Raw genomic sequence first — 25,714 nt, 5'->3', positions numbered from 1 at the left:
ACATCTGACTCAGCAAGGGAAAGCTCTTCAGCAGATTCCACAGGATTCAGCATTCACTGAGCACTGCTGCCAGCTGGGTTAATGGCCTGAGAACAGACTAATTAACAGCTCAACCTGCCCTCTGAAGGGCTGCCTGGGGGCTGCCATGATCCAGAACCTTCAGACAGATGAGCAGTGTACAGACAGTGCTGAAGGGTGTCAGGATAATCACACTGGAGCAAATCCCTTTGATTGTCTGGAAAGCTGAGGAGGAATGCTGCTCACCTGGGCACTCACAGCCACCCTGGCTCACCTGGGCACTCACAGCCACCCCCTGGCTCAACTGGGCACTCACAGCCCCTCTCCTTGGCTCACCTGGGCACTCACAGCCACCCTGGCTCACCTGGGCACTCACAGCCACCCCTTGGCTCACCTGGGCACTCACATCCCCCCTCCTTGGCTCACCTGGGCACTCACACACCCCTTGGCTCACCTGGGCACTCACAGCCACCTCCCCTGGCTCACCTGGGCACTCAAAGCCACTCCCTCTTGGCTCACCTGGGCACTCACACACCCCCTGGCTCACCTGGGCACTCACAGCCTCCCCCCTTGGCTCTGTTGGCCACGGCTGCTGCGTAAGATCGCGCGTCCAGGATCAAAAGCTTCTGAGGCTGGATTGCCAAACTCTCTGCTCCTGAGGCATTGGAGATGGAGGAGTCTGGGGGGAGGAAACAGGTGATGAGCTCAGAGGATCCTTCTGACATTGGTTACAGCACTATTCCCTCACCCCCACAATGCATAGGCACTGCACAATGGGGACTGAATACAGCAGATTCCCTCTGTTACAGCACCAGAGATTAAACTTTTACACAAAACTCTGCCCTCGACAGACAGCAACAGTGGCAGCCTTACCAAATTCCACATCAGAGAGGTCCCCTCCATTGGGCAGATCTCTGGAACAATTCCCATTCATTAACTTGTTACTGTTGGACCTGGAGTCTGAGGCACAGGCTTTGGCCACGGACTGCACCAGGTGCTCATCGTCGGCGTTCCTCCAGCCCCACCAGCTCACCTCGGGCTGCCCGCAGCGGGAGATCACTGCCCCATTGCTCTGGTGCCTGCAAACACAGCCAAGAGTCAACATGAAGGGCACAGAGGGCACAGAAGGTTCAGTGGAGTGCTGCAGTAGCTTCATTCCCAGCAGGGACCATCATTCAGCAGTTGTCCCCAACCTGGGATTCAGCTTCTCTGCAGAATGATGGCTGTGACCACAGTCACAGAAGGTGGAAGTCAAAGCAAGGTCAGGAAGAGAAAATAGAGCATCCTCTTGCTCAGTATTTTGGCCTGTTGGCCAGTGAAAGCTGGGGAGTCTTGTGGAACAGCAATTGAGACATGAGAGAGGAATTCAGCATGGATGGGGGATAACTGAGAACACCCTAACTTGGACATGGCTCTCATCTCCTGGGAGATGACATTAAAAAAATTTTTTTTTGTTTCACATATCAGAAGAGTTAGTAGTTATTTCCTTAAATCTGACCTGGCTTCTTGTACTATGCAAAAAGAACAGACCTGGAATAATTAAAGCTTACTGAACCATTGCAAACATGCTCTGAAGGAGATATGAAAACTCTCCCCTATAATCTATTATAAAAAGAGGACTGAAATGTATTATCACAGTAATTCCACTCACTGCCTTTGTGCTGGCACATCCCCCTGCTGCCACCAGCTCTGGACTCACCAGCCACTGAAGTGTTTGCAGCTGGAAGGAACAAACTTCTCCCTGACCTTGCCCAGCAGCACCCTGAATTTAGGGAGCTCAGCCCTGGGGAAAGGAGGCCCAGCTGTGGGTGCAGAGAGCTGCAGGGGGAGTGGCCAGAGCAGCACACACAACTTCTGGGGCACCTCAGAACATCAAAACATTTAATCCCTGCCTCATGTCCCAGCTGGAACATCTCAGCACTCATCCACATGGCTCTTCTCTGTTTAAGGCAATGGATCACAGAACAGTTTCAGCTGTGAAGAGTCCTAAGGTTCATCCAGTGCCACCCCTGCCATGGCAGGGACACCTCCCACTGTTCCAGGCTGCTCCCAGCCCCAGTGTCCAGCCTGGCCTTGGGCACTGCCAGGGATCCAGGGGCAGCCACAGCTGCTCTGGGCACCCTGTGCCAGGGCCTGCCCACCCTCACAGGGAACAATTCCCAATTCCCAATATCCCATCCAACCCTGCCCTCTGGCACTGGGAGCCATTCCCTGTGTCCTGTCCCTCCATCCCTTGTCTCCAGTCTCTCTCCAGCTCTCCTGGAGCCCCTTCAGGCCCTGCAAGGGGCTCTGAGCTCTCCCTGGAGCCTTCTCCTCTCCAGGTGAGCACCCCCAGCTCTCCCAGCCTGGCTCCAGCCCTTGCAGCATCTCTGGTGCCTCCTGTGGGCTCTCCCCAGCAACTCCAGGTCCCTCCTGTGCTGGGCCCAGGGCTGGGGCAGCTCTGCAGGTGGGGTCTCACCTGAGCAGGGCAGAGCAGAATTCCCCCTTTCCCTACTGCCCACACTGTTGGATCAGCCCAGGGCAGGGGTGCATTTCTGGGAATCACAGCTTTTCAAGCAGAGGTGCCTCTGGGCAATGCTTTCCTCACCCAGGAGTCCCCCCAGAACCCTGGATATCCAGTGTGCACCTGCCAATTACAATTCCTGTATGTTATGATGCAGGAAAAGATTTTAGAACCTTCCTGCAAACCAACTGCCCACCTCAGCTCCAGGGCAGCCAGGAGCTGCTCACTTCCCTCTAAGCAGGGAGCCCAGAGTGCTGAGGGTCTGCTTAACCTTTAAGCAAATCTTAACAGCCCTGAACAGGAAACCAGCCCACCCAAAGCAACCAGTGTAGACTTTCGGGCTCTGAGCAGTGTGATGGATGTTTCTGGAGGTGTGACAGGCTGGTTTGTGCTGTGCTGTCAGAGCTGTCACCCCCGGGTGCTGCAGCACCTCCTCCGCAGCGTCCCCGCGGGCACCGCGTGGGCGCCGCCGCCTCCTGCTCCTCATCCAACAGCAACACAGGCACAGGCTCCGTGGTGCTCAGCCTCCAAGTGATCAAACAGGCTGGGATATGGGTTTGAAGTACTTCTCATAGCTCTTTTATAATTGTTTCATATAAAATCCCTTCAGTGAGAGGAAGCAGTGACACGCTGCGTTAAGCGAGGCAAAGGAAAAGCGATGCGGAGCCACGGCTCTTACACCAGGTGCCAGCTGACTGCAGGCACAGGGAAATGGATTTCTGCTGGAATTAATGGCCTTCCACAAACAGCTCTACCCACAGCAAATTAGTTCAGGAAAAAATACGTGCCAATCACTGAAAGGCCACCCAGTTCCCCGCCATGCTTGCACAAATAAAAGAAAATAAAACATCATTATATGTGTAAGAAATCTATTTTGAACAGAGCAGCTCATTTATTTTTCCATATGTTCGCCCAGATTTCATTACTACCTGCTGCAGAATAATTTTCATAGGTTCATAAAGAGTTATATTTTCATCTCCAGGTCCTTGCCTCGCATTATACAAATAATGAAGAATCATTAGGCTGGGAGATGAGCTCGTTGGTGGCTGTGCAGTCCCAGCAGTGCCCTGCACAAATCTGCCATGTTCAGAGGTACCAGAAATCAGCACACAATTCTAGTTAGGGGCATGCTGGAGGGCTGAAGAATTCCACTCATTCCAGCTAGACTGGCCACAGGGATAAAGAGCAGCCAGTGTGATGCTAAGACCCCCAGGGACAGAGCTGGGATAAGAGGGCATCACTCAGAGCTCAGGAACAAAATGATTCAAAAAACTTAAAGCAAAACCTCCATGGGAAACTCCCTAGGGACAAAAAAACCTGCAGCCCCCTGCAGAAACCAGGAGTAAATCAGCATTAGGTAACTCTAAAGCCCTTTACAAGCTGTTGTACAGCTGCAGGACACATGTACATCTCTGCACAGGCTTCATCCTCCCCATGTCCAAACCATGCTGGAGTACAACAATAAATCCCCCAAGTCCTTTTAAGCACAGAGCAGTGAGGAGCAGGGAAAGGTGAACTGCTCCCTGTGCTGCATTTCTGAACCATCAGCAGCAGAATGGAAATCCCTTTATTGCAGTTCAGGGATGTTAATCACAGCAGGAACAGAATTTCTGTGTGCCCAGGATCCCTGGGCCTGTGTGCTCACCCTCAGCAGTGCAAGGCTAAAGGACACTTCCACACAGAGAATCTTCAGGGAGGCTCTCATGATGCTGTTTCTACAAGGTAGGAGGAAACCCTTGCTATTGTCTTCCCAAAAAATCCTAAGAGTATTCTCCATAACACTGATTTTTTGGGGCCAGATTTATCTGCATAAATTATTGTTCCCAGAGAGGTTGAGGCTGTGGCTGCCCCTGGATCCCTGAAGTGTCCAAGGCCAGGTTGGACAGGGCATGGAACAACCTGGGATAGTGGAAGATGTCCCTGCCTATGGCAGAGGGTAGAATCAGATGAGCTTTAAGTTCCCTTCTAACCCCATCTGCCTTTCTGTGACTCTATGAAATGTGTGAATAGGCTGAAAAAATTGGAAACAGAAAGAAAAACTGCAGGGTCTGGTGTGAGATTTCTTTAGAAGTCTGATCATAGGATGGAAGCAATGCTCCTGACAGTCCAATCCCCACGGAGCATTCCTGGAGCTTGTCTCCAAATCAGCCTGCTGGGCTTTTCAGCCTGGACTGCTGCACAGGGACAATGGATCTCCTGTTGCCAGGGAGTGTTTCTGGTCCCTGTCCCAGTGTCCCAGTGATCTGTAACTGAGACAAGTGATTGGACTTATTTTTAAAAAATTCAGATTACTTCTTTTTCCCATGAAGTAAAGCAAAAAGTTTTTTAGTAATGTGATCAAGACTGAAACTAAAATCATTAAGTCCCAAAATAATTTCTGTGGATAAAAAATGTTGAGTAAGCTCTTGCCCCTGAAAAAAGCTGGCTTTATGCATATATATATATATATATATATATATAAATTGTATATGGAATCCCAATCATAGAATCATAAAAATATTTGGGTGGGAAAGAAAGGACCTTAAAACTCATCCTGTTCCACTCCCTGCCACAGGCAGGGACACCTTCCCCTAGACCAGGATGCTCCAAGCCCAGTCAAACTCAGAAATTCTCCTCCCCTTACTGCTGTGAGCTCTATTAGAGCCCAGAGTGATGAACTGGATGTCTTGAAAAATCTATTACCAAATGTCAAGATAAGGAAAAAAAAGAAATCAAAAAAGAGCAACACTTTTCTCTCGCTCATTTGAAGCTCAGCAATGAATCCCCATGTGTGGTTTACCACCCAGAGCCTCAGCAGAACTGATGAAAATTGAACATGGGGACAGAACAATTTCAGTCTCTGTGGTCTTTTGACTTTTCAATTGCTCTCCTATAAGCCCCTGGAATGCAAGGTGTTCCCAGGAATGAGAACAAAGTGTTTTCCTTCTGTGCAGTGATGACAGCAGGGGGAATGCTGCCCTGGGGAAGTGTGTTTGCAGGTGAGGTGTCCCCTAATTACGTGACAACTGCAGAAAAGGACCAAAAGCTGAACCCAAATCCACACATAAATCATATTATTCTCCTTTATACATATATATAATATATATACACACACATTTACTACTCTAATAATAAAACACACAGTTTTCAAAGTGTTAGCATATGCTGGAAAACATTTTCCCCGTCCCAGAGCTGAGCAGAGGAGAGAACAACCCCTTCACTATTCCAAAAGAGACCACACTAAACCCCTTTGTTGTTTGGGAGGAAAGACAGGAGGATTTAAAGGTAATGGTTTGCTGCCATGAGCCAATTTGTTCTGCCTTCACTGAACAAGAACCCTTAAGCTCAGCAAATAGAGTTTTGTAGCCTACAGCTCTCCTGCCCTTGGCTCCTCTGACACAAGCTCCAAGCACCTGCCAGCTTTCCTGCTCATGTTCATCAGGAATGGGTGCCCAGGCTTAGGGAATATCAGTATTCATTATCTTTTTAATCCCTTTGTCATCTGATGTTTTAAAGAGATTTTAAAGATTTATGGGAGGATAACCATGCAGGGAAGGGGCCATGGTATTAAGTGACAGGTTTATAGGATCATGGAATGGTTTGGGGGGGGGAACAGACCTTAAAGCTCATTCCATTCCATCCCCTGCCATGGGCAGGGACACCTTTCACTAGATGAGGTTGCTCCAAGCCCTGTCCAACCTGGCCTTGGACACTTCCAGGCATGGGGCAGCCACCAAGTATCCACAAAATTCAAAATATTTTGAAAAAACAAAAAATTATTCAATAATTTAGAATTTAATAATTCTTTAATAATTCTTTAATAAAAAACAAATAATTCTTTAATAATGTGTTTCTTATTAAAGAAGCTGCCAAAACCCATTCTCTCAGACAAGCAGTTTTATTATGAAGAATTGCTGGACTCAGTCTAAGGAAGGGTCTGTGTAATTAAAACTATCTAAAATATGGAGATAGAGCTAAACTGCACATTAATTTTTAATGTGAGTTTTAGATCTCCTTCAAGTAATTTTGGTATTTGTCCTTGTTTATACTGCAGTCTGAGACTCAGCCAGATGAGTCAGGGAAAAGCCAAAGGAGTACCCAGCCAGGGAGGCCATTTATCAGCTCTCCTCTGATGTCTTCATTTCCCATTTTTTCATTTTCACATTAAGAAAAGTTAAAAATCAATCTTAACTGGGGTGACTGCCCCCAGGAATGATTTGCAGGAGATGCAAATGCTGAGTGCTCCTCCAGCGTGTGCTTGGAATTCTAAATACAGCCCATTATTCCCACTCAGAGTGCGCACGGAGCGTCTGCCTTACCCAGAGCAGCCTGAGCACCTCCAGAATTCCCAGTTATGGGTTACTCCAGCTTTTCCTTGCCAGCACTGCCTGTTTCCAGCCTGGGGAGGGCTGCCCAGCTGCTGCTCACCTGTACACCACGGCGGGGATGCGTTTCCAGGAGCGGAAGCTGGCCACGCTCTCCAGCTCCTTGTCCGTGATCCAGGCAGGGACGATGATCTCCTGGGGGTAGCTGCCACACAGCCTGGGGAAAGGGAGCACAGTCAGGCCCAGGGAGCAGCTCCAGGCTCCCAGAGTGCACAGGCAGCACTGGAGGAGCCTCACAGCCCTTTGCTAATTCCTGCTTCCCTGGATGTTAATAAACTCCCTTTGGCCAGCATTAAATATGGAGGGAGGGAGGGATTTTTCTCCTTGCAGAGGCCAAAGCAGAGATTGCTCCTGCAGGGACAGCAGCCCCCAGCTGGGAGTCATTATCCTGCACAGGCAGAGCACTCCAACTGCTCCACCACACAGTGTTCCAGCTGGGTTTGCTCTGAGCTGGAGCAGGGCTCAGCCAGAACAGCCTGTCCCCCCAGCTGGGGATCACAGAGCACCCTCCTCTGCTCCAGAGCCTAAAGAGCCTTTTGTCTGCACTCTAAAGTGTTTCCCCTAACTTACTCATCTACAAATTTAACTCTTCCAAACCTGCTTGGGTTTTTTAAATTTTTAAACACGTATCTTTGTAATAAGTTAGATAATAAGAAACAAAAAAAATGTCTTCAAAAGTTCAGACTCCACTCTCTGCTCACTTAAGCTCTCCCTTAGAATGTTTATTCTCTAATAAGCCACATCAAAACCTGGTATTTCCAAGCTTAAAAAACTGTAGCAGTTAATAAAACATTAAATAATTTAAAGCACACTTTTTCTATAAACCAACCAAAAAAAAAATCATAATTCTGGTTGTCCCTTCTTGGGAACTGCAGAAGTTGAAAGAAGTTTCAGTAACTGAGTGTTCTGAGATGCAGTTTGGCTGTGGAGCAGCAGCCCCAGCACTCACTTGTACTTCTCATTGATGTTGGAAATCCTCCAAGCATTGTTCATATCAAACCCCATCCGCTCCACCTCGTTCTTAAACCTGGAAGTGACATGTTCTCCTGGGGACCAAGAGCACAGGGGAAATGAATGGAAATAAGGAATGAGGACTCCTGCTTTGCAGAACAGAGAAAACCAGCACATCCCTCAGCCCAAAACTGCATTTCACAGCTTCATTCTGACATTGGCACTGACATCTGTCCCTGGCCAACTCCCCAGAAATGCTCCAACAAGGAGTTTTACCCTGAAATTACCAACTTCTGGAAATTCATATAAAAAAAACAATGCTGCAGACCAGAACCAAGGACATCAGCAAAGGAACTGAGCTCCATCAGCAATCCAAGTGGGATGCTCAGAAGTTCAGAACAATTTTCTGTCAGTGAGAAGAATGTGAGGCTCTGGTGAAAAAGGGTAAGACCTGGAATGTGCCCTGGAACGTGGGCAATGCTTTGAATATGCATTTCCAGCCCCAGGTTTCCTGTATGGCTGGAGGCAAGTGCTGTCATTTATCCTGCAGCTCAGTTCTCCATCATAAATTGGACATTATTCTTCTGTGAGTCAGGTGGAGATAGAGAGGTAAAACACATAAATGATTGTTTGACACAAATATCAGTCACAAGAGCCTCACAAACTCCTGGATTAATACATTAAAGGAAGCGGAATGAGCCCCATTTATTTCCTAGACACTTTTGTTTTAAAGTTTCAAAATACAATTGAAAAATATACAATGGCAATAAAGAATAAGAAGACAGAAAGTCTGGAAAATGAGACAAAATTTCCAGGTTTCCAGGGCTAAGAGAAGTGCTAAATTTAATGAGCATGTGAGCAGCACTAGATAAGTGATTCTGAAAGTCCATCCATTGCTTGTCTCTTTAAATTACTGGAGCATTAAATCCTGAGGCAGAGCAGCACCCAAGGGGGGAAAAATCTGCTGAAAAATTAATGCTTTAAGTATTACATCTTTCCATTAAATATTTCAGAAAATCCTTAAAGTCTTTCAATCCCCCAGATATCTGGAGATACATGTTTAAACCCCAACATGTAAATGCACATGTCTGAAACGATTTTTAATGCCATGTTACAGAACAGTTAGAAATAAATATAAATAGGTAAATTAAGAATATAGACAGCAGCCTAATTACAGGACTTAATTAACTACAGTGTTATAAAGATCCTTTGTCAAGAGCAGAGGTGGAATTGGACAAAACATTCCAGCTAGGCAATAACCTCTGCCAGATTTGTCCTTAGCAGGGACTTTTTAAATTTAAAAATCCCACAAATTCTTTCACTGGAGCACCACAAGAATGGGCTTCCCCATCACTGCTCCTCAAAACTTGTGCTACATCCTTAAGGATTTTTTTGGATAGCAAATGAGAACATTGGAAATATCCCAATCAATGCTGCTCAGCCTGGTGGGTTTTAAGACAAACACATAAAGCTACATGAAAATCTCATATTCTGCTTGATTTTTCCCTCTTAATTTTTAGCTACTGTGCAGCCACAGGTTTTTCTCCTGGAAACAAAACCCTAATCTTAATATTTAGTCCATTTCTCCTGAATGGCTGGCATTTTAAGAGGCACTTTGAGCCAACATTGATAATGTTGAGAAGCATCCCAAGCCCCTCTCAAAATCCCAGGAAAAGCAAGCTGGGTATTTTGTGGGCTTGTGCTTCCTATTAAAGCTGACCCTGTGAGCCACAGCCTGGATCTCTACTACAGACACTGCTAACATATTTTTCCCAGAAAATGTGTTCTGTTGACACTTGGATGGATTTTTAAGCACTTTAGTACTTTTGTCTGTATCTACCAAATAATGGGCTCCTTGGATATAGAAGAGAAATGGCAATGTCTTTGGATTGACTTCTTCAGCCACATTCACACTGATTTATTTCAGCTATAATTCAGCTCTTTGAAGGAGAATATCTACCCCCAGCCACAGGCAGCTACAGGGAGATAAAGTTATATTAAAGAAAATTATTTTATATAAAAGCAAAGCTGCAAGAAAAAAAAAAAAGATTGATAAAAGTTAATAAAATGGTAAATGTTGCTTCTTGTCTCTGGAAATGTCCAAGGCCAGGTTGGAACAACCTGGTCTAGGGGAAGGTGTCCCTGCCCATGGCAAAGGGTGGGAGGGGCTTTAAGGTCCCTTCCAACCCAAACCATTCCATGATTATCCTAAGCTAGCATCAGGCTGAAGTCTCTCTGCTTCAGTGAGGAAGAGGAGACTCAGCAAGACTTCCACAGGTCTGCCAGCTCCCATTTCCCAAATTTAGTAAAGAGGGAAAAGCCCTGGGTGTGAAACTCTGCTCTGAGGAGATTTTTGGCATTTTGCAGAAGCTGCTAATGAAGTGTGTGAAGAGGAACAGGGCCAGGGAGCCCCTCCTGCCACTGAGTGATCCCTGCTCCTCCCCAGACACCACAGACACGAGAGCCTGTGCCAGGCTCCAGAGCAGCTTCAGAGCAAGGACAGAATCCCAGGCACATCTCTCAGCCTGGTAACTGGGACACTTCCCTGAGGCAGTGAATTGTGACTGACAGGAGATCACAGAGTGCCTGAAATCAGGTTTCTTATACTCAACCAAGTGCTACAACCACCAGCATGCCAAGCCTGAGCTTTTATTTACTTGTGGGCTTCAAAACCCCTGCAGCAAGGATGGTATTCCACAGAAGAAGATCACTGCCTGTGGCTGTGAATGAACCCAGGAGTAGAGCAAATATATGTACTGTAAATATATATATGGCAGTGATCTCTGTATTGTATTGCCCTGATCCTAGTTACTGTAAATGGGCTGCAGCTGTGATGTCCTTGCTTGGGCAGCGCTGTAGCCAGGGGAGGTAGCTGGGATAAAAGGGGGTGTGGCATTCAGAGAGGGCTGGAGAGGAGCCCCGGATAAGAAGTGACAACAACACTGCTGTGAAGATTACAACAGCTCAGGGGCTCCCTTCTCCTCCCCAACATCCATCCTGGAGATCAGTGTGCCAGACAAAAAATGTGGCAACCAACCCACAATGGTTTAGACTGAAATCTGCTGCCGCGGTGAGCAAAATGCTGTCGGTTCCACACCTGACTGACTGAATCAAACCCACCCCAGTAATTCCCTGGGGTATCAGGTGCTGCTCTGGTGATCCCAAGGCTGTTCCCACGTACCTGGCCGACACAGGTCCCCGTGCTGCTCCTTCTCACTGGCATAAACCTCCATGCACCAGGCGTGGTAGGCGAAGGAGAACAGATCCTCTATCTTGGACGGGGGGCGGATGGCGTTGTTGAGCCTCTTCAGCCAGTCCTGACACTGCTCAAAGGTGGAGAACTGACACCTGGCCCAGAGACAAACATCCCATGGGTGACTTTCAGTAGGAGAAGGCACTCTAGAGGGTGACAGGCTGAGCATGAAAAGCTCTGTGAGAGCACAAAGTGAGGATAAACACCTTATTGACAACTTAGCTCTGCTTCCATGTGCACTCTAATGAGAAGTAAAATGAAACCTGTGGAATGAGTAAAGAAACACTTAAGGAGTCAGGATTGACTGAGCAGCAACATCCTGTGACTGGGAATAAGCAGGGTGTGCCCTGCCAGGAATAAGGGGGACATTTTTCCATATGTTACCTATAAAACCAAGGGAAGATCATTCAGATCAAAGCCAGGAATGTCTTACAGCCCCTTCTGGGCTGGGGAAAACTCAGAAAACTGCCCCACACATTATCATCTACATAACAGAACTATAACCACAGTCCTGTAAACAAGAACGGGCTGGGAGAGCTAGGGATGCTCACCTGGAGAGAAGAAGGCTCCAGGGAGAGCTCAGAGCCCCTGGCAGGGCCTGAAGGGGCTCCAGGAGAGCTGGAGAGGGACTGGGGACAAGGGATGGAGGGACAGGACACAGGGAATGGCTCCCACTGCCAGAGGGCAGGGCTGGATGGGATATTGGGAATTGGGAATTGTTCCCTGTGAGGGTGGGCAGGCCCTGGCACAGGGTGCCCACCCTGGATCCCTGGCAGTGCCCAAGGCCAGGCTGGACAGGGATTGGAACAATGTGGGCTGGTGGGACATGGTGCCCATGGTGGAATGAGATGGGATTGAAGGTCCTTTGAAAACCCTTCTCTTTCTGCCTTTGTTGGGAAGCACTGACTGAGCTTTGCCCAGTGCTACAGACTAACAACAAACAGAGAGAATATTCCCTGCACAGGAGAAACCAATCTTCAAAGCAGTGCATTAAAATTACATTAGCTTTTCTTTTCAAAGAGGATTCCTGGACTCTTTAGAGCAATAGGGTGGAAATAAACCATGATTTATTTTGCTCTGACGTTTTTCTTTAAGATTTTATAGTTATTAAATACTGCCCAAGTATTTCCATTCTGCTCAGTCCTGGTTAATGATGGCATCTGCATTCCCTGGGGGCAGATTTATCTCCCCTACCTGCAAATAGCTCAGAGCCAGAGCGTGGAAGGGAAAAGCCATGTCCAACATCTCCCAGGAGCTGTGAGCAACTGCAGCCTGAGGTGTTTATTTATTTCCCATCACTGACTGTAAAGCAAGCCCAGACTACTCACTGAGACAGGATAATTCTCTATCAAACATCCACACTCAGACAAGATACATCTCACCCTAAATTCCTTCTAAATTCTTTTGAAGTTAGTGGTGTAAATAACAAGTATTATCTCCACTTGAATTCTAGTCTCAAAATACAAAGTTTGCTCATGAAAAAGAACAAGAATACATTCTAACTCTTCTGTCTCAGTCCCAAACTTCACCATCTCCCAACCATCACCAAGCTCTCAGTCTTGAAAGAAAGAAAATTGATAAGGATGGCAAAAATACAAATAATTTGTATTCATTCTACAATTGAAGGGAAAAAACAAATTAATGTAGGGAAGAAGGGTGACTTTCTTAAATGTCAAGAGCTACAAGTGGAGAGGAAGTTAAACATTGAATTCAAATTAAACTAAATAGTACCTCTAAAGTAAAATCAGTCCTGGTGACAAAACAGCCTTTCAGGAAGCAGCTGACCTGTTAAACATTCTGAGTGCTCAGAGATGGCTGGGGCTCCTTTCATTACACAAAAGGTACAGCCAGCAAACATTTAATCAAAAAGAAATGTTCCTTTCTTCTTAATTAAAGTTCATAGATCAAAATTAATTTCTGCAGCAGAAAAGCTTTTTTTAAAAAAACCCATCAATGAGGAGCTCAGGCTGGGCACTCAGAGAGCCCTGGAGCTGGGGAAGGACAGGCAGGAGTCACTGCACACCTGGATTCACCACCTCCCTTCACTTTCTGTTCCATCATTTTCTTCTCCAGGAGGTTACCATGCCTCAAGGATAGTGAGTGTACTCTCAAATGTGTTGAGAATGCAGTGTGCATGAAGCCTCAAACCCCAAATCTTGATAAAACTCATTTGCAATGTGTGTATCAGTGCCTTTATCTACTTCTGCACCTATTGATATGGAAATACTGATCTAACTATAATACATTGAAGCAATGTATTCTAACTGATTGCAAAGCAGGGACAACACAGTGAGACTGAAATTATTACAGAACAAAGCCAAGATCAGCCATGTGGGCTCAGAGCAAGGTTTGCTGGTGTGCTGAATCACAACAATGAGATTTATACACAGCCCTCCTTGTATAAAAATCAGACAAAATAAAAAGCTTCTGAGGGAAATCAAGGAACCCCATTTCCTTGAACCATCCCAGCTGCCCATGGCACATGGAAAGTGAATTCCCCCCTTTAACTCTGAGCCTCTCCTACCTGATAACCTTGCAGTCCTTGCAAGTCAAATGAAGCTGGAATATATCCCGGCACTCCACACTCTCAATGAGCTGCAATGGAACCTGCAATTAAACACACCAGATTATTGCATTTCTGCAGCACTAACAGCAATTTCTTCGCATATCTAACAAGGATTTATTGTTAGTCTGAAGAGAGGAAAACAAATGAGTCCATGAGGAATTACTTCAGCAGTTCTGAGGTTTGGTACCAGGTATTCACATTCCAGCTCTAGTCCTGTGGGATCCCATGGGAGCACCTGAGAAGGCTGCAGGAAAGGCAGCAGAAACTCCAGCTCCTCTCTCATGGAAGCAGTTTCCCCTCTTATAGGTCTAAATTTAGCAATCTTAATATATTTTTAGCTGATGGTGTTCAAAAAGAACTGCTAAGCAAGATCCCCTTAACAGATTGCTGCAGTCTGGATGTTTTTCTATGGCAATATCCAATATTTCCTCCTCAGGGAAAAACCCTTTGGCCTGTTTAGAGCAACACTTGTAATGGAAGCAGCCAAATTTAGAGTAATAATGCTGAATCTTCCCAGTTAAAGTGCAGTTATAGACACTTCTGTTTCCTGGCATGTGTAACCAGCAGCAAGTTGGTCAGGCAACACATGAGTGCAAGTACCTTTAAAGATGAGAAAAGCCACAAGATGAAAATATCAATTTTCAGTATTACTTTTGGAACTTTACCCAAGATGGGTAAATGTTCATTATTGCCTTAAATGAACATAAGTCATAAATAACTGTCTGAATTCAGCTAATACCTGTAATTAATGTGAAGCACAAAGCTGTTTGAATTGTTTAGTAGATTATATGGACATGGCACAAGGCAATAAAAGCTCTGCTATCGTTCAGTAACATTCCAAGACTGATTTTTGCCATCACAGCACTAAGATGCAGCAGTTTAAGGTCTGGCTGGGGGCCCACAAGATGTGGCTGGAAGAGCCAGGGCTTCTTCATATGCTTGGGCAAACCCTTGAAGGTCACCTCCAATCAAAGCTTCAGGATAAGGAATCCAGACAGCATCTTCTCAGGCAACACAAGGCTCAAAAAATTCCTCATTTAGGTGGAATGAAAAAAAGGAAATTAACTAAAAACCAGCAGGCAAGCAAAAGAGGTATCTCAAAAATACAAAGCAAGGGAAAACCTCCCCTGAGCAGGGAGGTGCTGAGCCCAGGAGAGTGGTGAGAGCTCTGCTGGCTCTGGGGGGCAGGCACAGCTCAGGGCAGCACCCAGACAGAGCCCAGAGTGTTCCCAAATCACTGCCCAGAGCTCACAGCCCCCAGCTGTCGGGATCTTTAGCTTGGCAGAATGACCCCAAGAAAAGTCAGAAAGTCTCTTTCCCCAGCTCAGCACTTGAAGAAGGAGTCAGGGCTCTTCATTTCTCCGTCTCAAGGTTGTTTATTGTTTCTTATCTATAAAAAATTTTCTCCTGCCCTGCCAAGGTTCATCCAGCAGGACAGTTCCAGGCACTCTGCCTGCCCCCAGGCTGTGTTATGTCTTTATACTAAAAACTACATGTACAATGTTTACAATTGCTTCCCAATACCCATCACCTGTGTTAGACAGTGAGCTTCTACTCTAAACCAATCTGTGAGTGCCAACATCACAGCAGGAGATGGAGGCCAAGAAGAAGAAGAAGAAGGAGAAAGGCTGGACACACCCAGTTCCCTCCATCTTGCCTCCTGAACCCCCATACCAAAACCCTAAAATCTGCTTTTCCACCCTGTGATAATTTCACTAATATTCTACCTATTGTGGCTTGCTGATCTTCATACAAGTTTGGTAATTTGCTCCACAGGTCACAATCAAACCCACAGGTGTTCTGGGCTCTGTGCCAGGGTCTCTGAGCCCCCTGGCAGGGGTCCTGGCCATCCTGGACAGCCAGAGGGATGTTCTGGGTTCCCACACCCAGCTACAAGAGGCAGGGATTTGTTAATGCTCAGCCTTTCCCTTGCCCATGTCAGACAGAGCCAGAGGCAGCTCTGGAGGCACCAACCCTGCCCTGCTGTGCCCAGCCAGGCTGGGACAGAGCAGTGACTCTGCTCCTTCTGCTCTAACTGGACATCAAATGACAGAAAACCCATGGACAGACTTGGCAAGAGGATGTCTGACTACACAGCCCAGTAGTTTGTGTTTTCAAATCTGGATTATAAATAAAGCTGGAGCTTTAATTTCTGTCCATGTTTTCAGCACTGTCACTGGTTGAGATCTGTGACAGAACCAGTGACATGAAGGGGCCAGGAAATGAGGAATCCCTCCTGTGAGAGCCCCTCTGTGCCCTCCCCAAGCTCAGCCTGACTGGGTGACTCCCCCAAAGCAGCAGGACTGGAGTGCAGCACAGACCACAGCAATGCTCTGTTCCACTGCCCATCCCTGCATTTCACTGCTCATTCCTCCCAAGCCTCCTCCTGCTTGACCCCAGCCTGCCAGGCAGGTGAATTGTCAGAGTTTTGTGTGATCAATGGACAGGAATGGAGCTCAGAGAATGTTCCAGCCTGTCTTCATGACTGGACAGCCCCACGCAGACCTACTAACAATTCCCAGCAGGAATTCCTGCATGGAAAGGGGGGTCAGGCCTTGGCAGGGGATGCCCAGGGAGGTTTGGAGTGCCCATGCCTGGAGGTGCCCAAGGAAGGGCTGGATGTGGCACTCAGTGCTCTGGGCTGGGGACAAGGTGGGCATTGGGCACAGGATGGACTGGATAGCCTGGGAGGGCTTTTCCAACCTAAATGGTTCTAAAATAACTTATTTAAATCTACCACTGAGTTAAATGGCACCAACATGGAAGGTAAAGCATCTTTCCCAGCTGAGTCAAGATTTCAGTCTTGCTTTTTGAGTCCAGTGCTGCTTTGTCTGTTATCTTTTTATTCCCCAAGCCCTGTTATATTCTGGTTTTTCTCATGTCCATCTTCATTTAAGCAGTTCTCCACCTTTTCCCTCCTTCTGGCATTCTACTTGTAGCTCCTCTTCCTTCTGTCTGCACCCTAATGACAAACTAATTCTAATGACAAACTAATTCTTCTCTATCTGCATTATTTTTGATTTCCTTTTCCCAAATTCACTCCCTGACCCCTGCCCTTTCCCTGTGTCCTCTGCTCCCCAGCATCCCTTCCCCTCCACCAGCCCACCTGTGATTCCCTCACAATCTGCAGCTTTTTCTTCAGGACAACCTTCCCATTAATCTTTTTAATTTTCCTTCCCAGTCATAAAAATCTGTCCTGTGGTCCTCTTGTGTTTTCAATCTCCTTCCTGGCCATTATTCTTCCCCCAGCAAAGCTCAGTGGAATTATCTGCTGTCACTGCCTCCCTGGTAACCTTCCCTTCCCCCTGCTCATCCTCCAGGCTGTGCCAGTCCAACACCCAGAGCCCATTCCTGGAAGAGCCATCAATTCTGTCTGCAGGCACTTCCCTCTCATAATGGCATGGAAAGCAGGCAGGGAAAGCAATCATTTCTGCCTTTATAAGAATAAACATGCATTGTTATCTGAGGCAAATTACATGCCATTATAGGGAGTACAGGAGCATCCTGCTCTTGCAGTATCTCCCCACTGTCTCTTATTTAAAATTATCTCATTTTAAGTAACAGCAACATTCTACAACTCCCAACTTTTTATTTTTGAGGAGTTTTTAAAATTATTTTGATGACTGGAGTTGTCTGTTATCTAAGAGCAGTGCAAGATATATTTAGAGAATTACAGCCCTGTAGTTAGAAAAAGCACAAATTACATTTTCAGGGCTGTACCAACCCCCCCAGAGCCCAACCTGTGCCCACAATTCCCAGTGGGGTGCAGTGGGTCACAGCCAGGCTGCTGCCAGCACAGGGACCCTGACACAGACCCTGCTGTGCCCCACTGGGCCCAAACCTCCCCAGGACCTCCCATGGCACCTGGGAGCAGGAACTGGGATTTCCTCCTGGTTTTCCCAGCTCAGAGCTGGAGCAATGTCAGGGTTATGGCAAGGCCAAGGCTGGGTGTGCTGGAGTGTGGGAGGAGGTGGCACAGGAGGGCACTGAGGGTGCAAGGACAGCTCTGAGGGCTCCAGCCTGGAGGGAGCTGAATCCTCCCCCAGTTCATGGAACCCACAAGGAGTGTCTGAAGTAAGTTTTGCTTTTAATTACAGCTGATGACACTTTGGATTTGTCTTGAAGGCCACCTCTGAGCCCTGTCTTGTCTCACAATTGTGCTCTGAGTGTGAAGAATTTGGGCAGCAGGGCCTGAGGACAAGACAAGGATTATGCCACTCCCCAGCATGGATGGACATGAGGAATATCCCAATCCAACCACTCTTCCAAGCAAGGGGAAGCTCACACTAAAACTCAGCTCCTCATCAATGTCCCCCCATCATGACTTTCCTTTGGTACTGTGTCCCAAATCCACCACTGGGCAGAGATTACATGCAATCCATGCTTCCACAAACTCCACTAAAATGTTCATTCTCCCATCAATGCAATTAGCTTCCAGGGAGGAAAGTGATTACACAGAAACACTCAGCAGCTGCAAAGTCTGACATTTTCTTAAGGAATCAATAGAGCTGGGCCTGGGAACCAAACCTCCCTCATGTACCAAGAGATCCCTGTTGAGTCTGCACTTTTATCCCATGGATAAATGTAAGTCAACACCCCTGAATGTCCTAATCCCCCAATTTATGCATGGTCTGTGGGACCTTTTGTTTTTGCATTTGAAACACCATGTTCCTATTAGCAGTGAGATCTAGGAAATGATCCATGGGAAAGATCTCCACACACAGCCCCTTTCTGCACTGTTGCAATGGGAATATTAACAACTTTGAATGGATTTCTGGCCCAGCCCAGGTGATCTGGAGCTCTCTGTGCTGCTCACTGAGGTGTCACAGCACCATTTTCACAGCCAGGGAATTGGAACCAAACAAAAGGCAAAAGCCACAGCCCAGGAATGAAGAATCTCTTGCAGGTATTTGCAGAACAGCTGTGATGACATAAAAACAGCAGGAAAGAATCAAGATGAACTCAATCAAAAATTACTCAGTGAAAATTTGAGTTAGAAAATCACCATCTGAATGAGAATTTTGGTCAACAATAACCAAAATAATTACTACTGCCAAAATTAATGATTTAAATATGGTTCTTAATTACTGAAGAATGTTTTATCTTTAAAGACATCCCAAGCCCTCCCTGCCCTGGATTTCAGCAGAGCTCATAGGAAGTTATTAGTGACAGTCATATATGGCTACAAAGAATTATTTATATTATGCTCTACCTCATAGTCTGGTTATTTCTGGTTAATGATGCTGATGATAATGAGATATCACACGGAATGAGAGGGCAGAACACTGCATGTCAAAGTCAGGGAAGAAAAATCAACATGGGAATATTCACAAGCTTCTGTGGACTCTTCCCTGAACACAATCAAGGAACGTGATTTGAAAAAACATCAGTTCCTGCTATGCTCAAAAATACTGAATTGAAAATCCCTATAAAGCAATATCCCTAATTGTCCTAAGACAGGAAGTACAGCTCATGGCTTCTGTAATAAAGCAACTCCATCATTCCCTGGCATTCCTCAGGACTCTTGATTTGCACCCTGGAAGTGTCCCCAGCTGGTGGGACTGGTCTGCGTGAGCATCAGGCACTGCCCAGGACTGGCCAACACCATTTACCTGTGTCTGCTGCCAGGGGAGGTGCAGATGGAACCATTTCCAGGAATGGACACAGCAATAAAACTCCCTCAAGAAATGCACTGAAGGTGAGGTCCCACTCCTGACCTGTTACATCAAACACTGCACTCAAACCACTCAGCATCTGGCACAGAACCTCAGCAGCAGGACCCACTCCCATCTTCTGAAGCTCCAAGCAAGCACCAATCAGGTTTAGGTGCTCCAAAAGCCCCTGCAAGACTGACTGTTTCTCCCCACTGAGCTTGGGGACAACAGGTGGCTGACACAGCCAGCTGTGAAGGTTGAGGGATGTGACATTTCCTTATGACATCTGATTTTCAGAGCTGCTGAGTCCCCCTTTGGTGCCTAAATACCCATTTATTGCTGAAAAATCAATTTGATCGTCAGAAGAAGATTTTTCATTCTTAAAAGAGGGGGATCACTGTACTCTTATCCCAATTTCTGTTGTTTCCATTGAGATCAGAACACTTACATTGACAACAGATTCCTTGAATTTGATGTGGAGCCTGTAGTTGGAGAGGGCAATGATGGCATCCTCTGCTCGTCCCACGTACTCCGTGCTCTCCCCGTGCAGCTCAATGAAGGGCACCTGCACAAGGGCAGCAAAAATCTCATCTCAGACCCCATTTCCCAAAAACCTGCCCCTCCTGCAGCACAAGAAATCAAACAAAGCCTGCTGAGAATTCAGCCCTGTTATTGCTGCTAAGGAGGAACATCAGGTAAGGTTGGCTCTGAGGTTAATTGCAGCCTTTTTCTTAAATGATCCCTTATTTTATGTTACTTTTCCTGAGTGGTAAGTGCCTGGTCAGGGAAAGCAATGAATTTTTATGAAAAATATCCTCACATTTTGGCAAGCAGGCTGACAAAGCCCTTGATTTATGCTCTCTCTCCTTACTTAATGGAGAGTGGCATTTCCATAATGTTATTAAATTCATCCTAAAGTAGGCACAACATCCAGGATGAATAATGTTCCCTGCTATTTCCCCACTGTTCTCCCAGCAAGCTCAGGTAACCAGCCCAGGCTGGATCCCTAAATGCTACAAAGCTGAGCTTGGACAAACCAACCTTTTTGCTCCCTATTTCTCACAGTAAATATGAAAATGCACAAGAAGCTGCTGCTTTATAAAGTCAGAAACCTGCAGTTCATTACACCACACATGGAAATTGTCAGTGGTTAATTAAAATGTGACTTAAGTCCAGTTTAGCTGAGCTGGTGGGAAGTGAAAATACCCAACTTGAAAGTGATCTGCTTTAGACCAAATTAGCTTAAATTACACAAAAATACTTTGTATTACAATGAAACTCTTCAGATGATGCAAGAGTGTCTGCATGGACAGCCAGGCTGGGAGAGCTGGGGGTGCTCACCTGGAGAGGAGAAGGCTCCAGGGAGAGCTCAGAGCCCCTGGCAGGGCCTGAAGGGGCTCCAGGAGAGCTGCAGAGGGACTGGGGACAAGGGATGGAGGGACAGGACACAGGGAATGGCTCCCACTGCCAGAGGGCAGGGATGGGTGGGATATTGGGAATTGGGAATTGTTCCCTGGCAGGGTGGGCAGGCCCTGGCACAGGGTGCCCAGAGCAGCTGTGGCTGCCCCTGGATCCCTGGCAGTGCCCAAGGCCAGGCTGGACATTGGGGCTGGAGCAGCCTGGGACAGTGGGAGGTGTCCCTGCCATGGCAGGGGTGGCACTGGATGGGCTTTAATGTCCTTTTCAACCCAAACTATACCATGAATCTATGGTAAATTATTTTAACTAAACTGATTTCAAAAGGAAATTTGGAAAATAAAGAACTTCTAAAATATCTCTTTTTGTGCAACAGAAGATTTTTGGCTTCATAACAACCAGGTGCCAAGGCAGTGTTCAATCAGCTTAGTGCTGCTTTTTCAAAACAAGAGAGTTCTAAACTATAAAACCCTGCCCTTGGAATTAGTGCACAATTAGTGCACAGGTAGCAGTGATATTTTTCAGACACTTGAAGGAATTTCTCACAATAAAATGCCCAGGTTCTCTGTCCTACCAACAGAGAAAATGAATTTCTGTGCTAACTGTGAATTAAAATTCTAGAGGAGAGGCCAGAGAATCCACAACCAAGTGGAGGCAGTGAGATTAGAACAGGAGCAGTGTGGTGATTACCTGAAGGTTCTCATCCTCTCGGATCAGCTGCTTCCTGGGAAAAATCTGATTAGCCTGGATGCATTCAAGGCTGTGCTGAGTCTCTTCATCCTGAGGAACAAAGTGTGACAGTCACCCTCAGCACTGGCACCTGCTGCCACCTTCCCCAGCCATCCACAGCCAAGGAAAAGCTTCCACAGGGTGAAGTGTCCAGAGAATTCCAGGAGCACCAACTCACTAAAGTTTCCAAACTCTCCAACATGGGCTCTCAGACAACAATGTGGTATTAGCAACCAGTTTCCTTCCCACAGCCTGATTAATAAAGTCATTAAATGCTGCAAAATTTATAGCAGCATTAGGAAAAAAGCATTAGCACTATGCCTAAAACTCAACAACCCCACATGTAAACATGAATTCCCTCATGTTTTTCCCATTTTAAACTCTCCTGCTCTGTCACAGACCCTACAAAGCCCCTTTGCTTACCATGACAGGCCCTGGGCAGGAGGAGCAATCCTCGTCTTTACTTGCAATTCTTTGAGCTCTTCACTTACTAAAACCTAGAAAATAAGGGAAGTATAATGATGAAATAAGATTCATTTTCTTTTAGCAAATAAATACAAATTAACTTCTAAAGACTGTGAATGTAGCTGTTAGAAAACTGAGAGCAAACAGTAATTATGAAAAGATGAAATCTATAGAAGCTCCCTCTCCTGAGAGCCAAAATTGTTTCAAAATGTGTCTGGTTCCTTCTGTTCCTCCTGAAAAATTACCTTTGGATGTGCTGCTGGGAGAACACCTGTGTGAAGGCAGCAATTAGACCAGTGTTTATATAATTTAAATGAAAACATGTTCATTTTTCTGGATACCCTGGAATTTTCTCCCAAGTTGCCTGCAGATGGTGAATCAGAAATCCGTGGGATACAAATCCAAAGGGATTGCTGGGGCTGATCTGGGTTTGGATCCTCCTGGAACAAGTTTGTTTCAGCTATGGCACATGAACTGGAGTTCTTATCAGGATAAAAATCCTCATTTTACACTTATGGCTGGTTTTGGATATCCATGGATGTACCAAAATATCCATTTCCTGCACTGACATTTCCAAGAGTTCCAGATCACTACACTGGGACTTGCCCTCTCCACTACCCAACAATCCCCCCAGCTTTCATCATCTGCAAATTTTCTGGGAATATTAGCACAGTCCTGAGGTTTTACAAATCACCCAGTTAAAAACTTAATGACTGAAGTGAATACAGGAGTTACAATTTGAGTTTGAGATTGATTTTACACTCAGCTTTTTTAATCCAGGTAAGTTCCTCCCTGTTCTACTCAACCAGGATTCACTCAGGTATTTATGGGGTTTGCAGCCTGTGGCACACAAAACTTACAAATGAAAATACATCACAAGAGTGCAGCCAGCTCTCAGCTCACACCCAAAGCTCATATCTCACTTTACTTATAAATGTATTTCAAATTTTCAGTATTTGACAGAGAAAACCACTTCAATCCATCAGCCCCCAGCACTGCAGGGAGCCCTGGGCACATCCTGAGCTTGGTATGGAACACTGACAGAGGGCAAGGGAGCAGCAGCTGCACATCAAATATCATCACACAGGTGTGTTTGTAAATATATTCACATAACAGGGGGAATGATGAGGAGAATCGAGCTCCAACTGCCAGGGATTCACTAAAAATTAATGCAAAAAGCAGATTTAAAATCCTGGGAGAGCTGGAGAGGGACTGGGGACAAGGGATGGAGGGACAGGACACAGGGAATGGCTCCCAGTGCCAGAGGGCAGGGATGGATGGGATATTGGGAATTGGGAATTGTTCCCTGGCAGGGTGGGCAGGCCCTGGCACAGGGTGCCCACCCTGGATCCCTGGCAGTGCCCAAGGCCAGGCTGGACACTGGGGCTGGGAGCAGCCTGGGCTGGCAGAAGGTGTCCCTGCCTAAAACTCATGGGATGAGTTTTAAGGTCCCTTCCCATCCAAACCATTCCAGGATATCATGATATAAAAAATACCTTGTTATTTCAAGGAATTCCTTCAGCTTCACACACAATTATCAAAGAAACACCAACTTGATTTTAACAATCTGCTTTATTACAAATTTGAAGTTTGCTTAGTATCTTTCGAGGAAAAGTTTTAATTTAATAGGCACTATGCTGGAAAAATTCTTTCATACTTCAGTTTGATTAGATATATGTAATTTATAAGTTTATTATATAACCATCTACATATTAATAAAAGCAGTATTAGCTTAGAAAATTGAGTCTTTTTAAATATCTTACAGCTGTGCTCCTAAAATCCAGCACAAACCTCCAGCAGAGGCTACCCAAAATCCCAAGTTTCAGTGTAACTCCTGAAATCAGTGCAGAACAGCTTCTACTGTGACAGTGTGGCTTTTTCCATGTGAGAATCCTCCTTTTTAAGGTGAATTTTGGGAAAGCTGTGTGGAAAATAAATCTGCCTGTTTCAGTTTGGATCAGGACTATCAGATGCAAAGGGTGATGCTGCCAAGATAAATGGTACAAGGAGTTATAGGACTGGTTCTAAAGCAAACACTTTGCTCTGGCTGCTGCTGGGCATCAGTGAAACGCTTCAGCAACTTCCCTGCCACCAAAGGAATGCTGAAAATTGCTGACAGAAATAGCAAAAAGGCTGAATTGTTACAGTGAGGCTCTCTGAGCTGCTGGACAGGGAATATTTGGTGAGAAATCTTCCCTTTCCCATCAGATCCATGAGCTGAGCTGCTCCCTGCAGCAGCTCAAGGTCCCTGGGCTGAGCAAAAGGAAAAGGGAACAGCTCTGGGAGCAGCACACACTGCTCAGGACAGCCCAAAGCACACCTGAACCCACACTTCTTCCTATCCCAGAGCTTTCTAACCCATCCCCAGCTCACCAAACTGTCCCCATGGGAACAGCAGGAGGTTCCCAGTGACTGCTGCCACCTCATGAGGGCATTTCTGGCTTTAGAAGCCTTGGAAGAAAGAATATTCCTCATATCATCAACCAAGCACTCCTGAACCCTCCATCATTCCCCACCCTGCTGCTCCAAGGGACAGCTGGGGACAAAGCCAGCCCAGCAGCAAGTCCTGCACAAACCCAAGCTCAGGCTCATCCACATTGCTGGAATCTATAAAATTAGAGGGTTTTGAGAAAGTTGTGAAAAAGACAGGCTCTAAAAGACAGCAAGGACAGTGAAATGCAAATACCGAGGGAAAAGGAGCAGCAGTATTAGCACTGCACAAATTAGTGAAATACTAATTTGCGTTAGGACTGCAGAATGGAAGGAGAATTCTCATTTTGACAGTAAAACCCATTTTGCAGAAGTGAAATGGAAAGGTACAAACCCAGCTCAGTTAAAAACCTGGCCAGGAAAGCAGCCTTAACTCAGGCTCCTCCTTATCAACAGGATCACATAAAAATAGCAGCCAGCTTACACACAGAGCCCTGAAATAAAACTTGGTTTTACTGGTACAAATATTGGGTTTGGTCAGGACTGAGGCCAAAAAAAAGGTGATGTTATCAATTTACTGTCTGCCCTTTTACCTGCAATTCCATGTGTGTTAAATTATGTCCAAAAAGACAATGGTCTTGTTAAATTCTCCATCCTTCTGTTCTGCTTGAAAGGATAAATGATGAGCAAAGGTTGCAACCTCAGCCTCTGCTCAGCCTCTATGGGAACATCTTAATTACCTTTTGTTTCAGATGCACCTTCTGCTTTAAATTATGTGCATAATTAAGAGTAGCAATAACCATCTGTTTGCCAGTGAATCTAAACAAAAAGGATTAGCTAAATAAAGGATCATTTAGATTCACATATATTTAAATACAGTTGGACTTTCAGCAAGAAAAACTGGAGGGAAAAAAGGAAAATCCAAGCATTTATTCCGTTACCTTCCCCATCCAGACTGAATTCCATGTATTTTAATATCAAAATCAGACTGAGCTGACCCCTGAGCTGTTTACATACAGTGGCACAGCTGCCCTCTGAGTTTGGAATGCAAATTTTTTGGCAAAGGAACATTAAAAAATTTGAGAACTGAACATTCAGGAATGTGCTGTACCTTGAGCAAAAGATGCTTCTGTAGCAGGCTGAAAAGACTTCTCCCCTTTTGGCAGTGGAAGGAAATTTCTGAGATAAGGACAAATACTCAGTTTCCCTTTTCTCAGTCCCTGACAGGGAGGTTTCTCCTCTTTCCTGACACCACAGGACTGAGCAAGTCTCCCCAGGGTTTACTGGGAGAGCAGCTGACAACACAGATTGGTCAGGAACAGGAGCAGGACAAAGAATTGTGTTGGAAGTTTGGGCACAACTGAA

The 25,714-nt window shown here is 46.0% G+C and overlaps 1 protein-coding gene across 6 annotated transcripts in view; it reads right to left on the bottom strand.

The window, feature by feature from the left end:
- The window catches only part of MTMR3 (myotubularin related protein 3), a 75,265-nt gene that overhangs the window by 17,874 nt on the left and 31,677 nt on the right, over positions 1-25,714 (bottom strand). For 5 of the 6 annotated variants that reach the window (XM_059484856.1, XM_059484859.1, XM_059484860.1 and 2 more), the window contains 9 exons: positions 21,878-21,951; positions 21,416-21,505; positions 19,758-19,874; positions 13,614-13,696; positions 11,018-11,184; positions 7,835-7,931; positions 6,929-7,042; positions 892-1,097; positions 566-697 (listed from right to left, as the gene is read on the bottom strand). In XM_059484856.1, coding sequence (XP_059340839.1) covers positions 566-697; positions 892-1,097; positions 6,929-7,042; positions 7,835-7,931; positions 11,018-11,184; positions 13,614-13,696; positions 19,758-19,874; positions 21,416-21,505; positions 21,878-21,880 — 1,009 coding nt within the window. In that variant the 5' untranslated portion in view covers positions 21,881-21,951. Of the gene's footprint in view, positions 1-565; positions 698-891; positions 1,098-6,928; positions 7,043-7,834; positions 7,932-11,017; positions 11,267-13,613; positions 13,697-19,757; positions 19,875-21,415; positions 21,506-21,877; positions 21,952-25,714 lie in introns of those variants that run through there. The other variant, XM_059484861.1, reaches the window with a different exon arrangement.

The sequence above is a fragment of the Ammospiza nelsoni genome, chromosome 18, assembly GCF_027579445.1.
Source record: "Ammospiza nelsoni isolate bAmmNel1 chromosome 18, bAmmNel1.pri, whole genome shotgun sequence".
NCBI classification, from domain to species: Eukaryota; Metazoa; Chordata; class Aves; order Passeriformes; family Passerellidae; genus Ammospiza; species Ammospiza nelsoni.
This window is presented reverse-complemented; position numbering and strand designations above follow the sequence as displayed.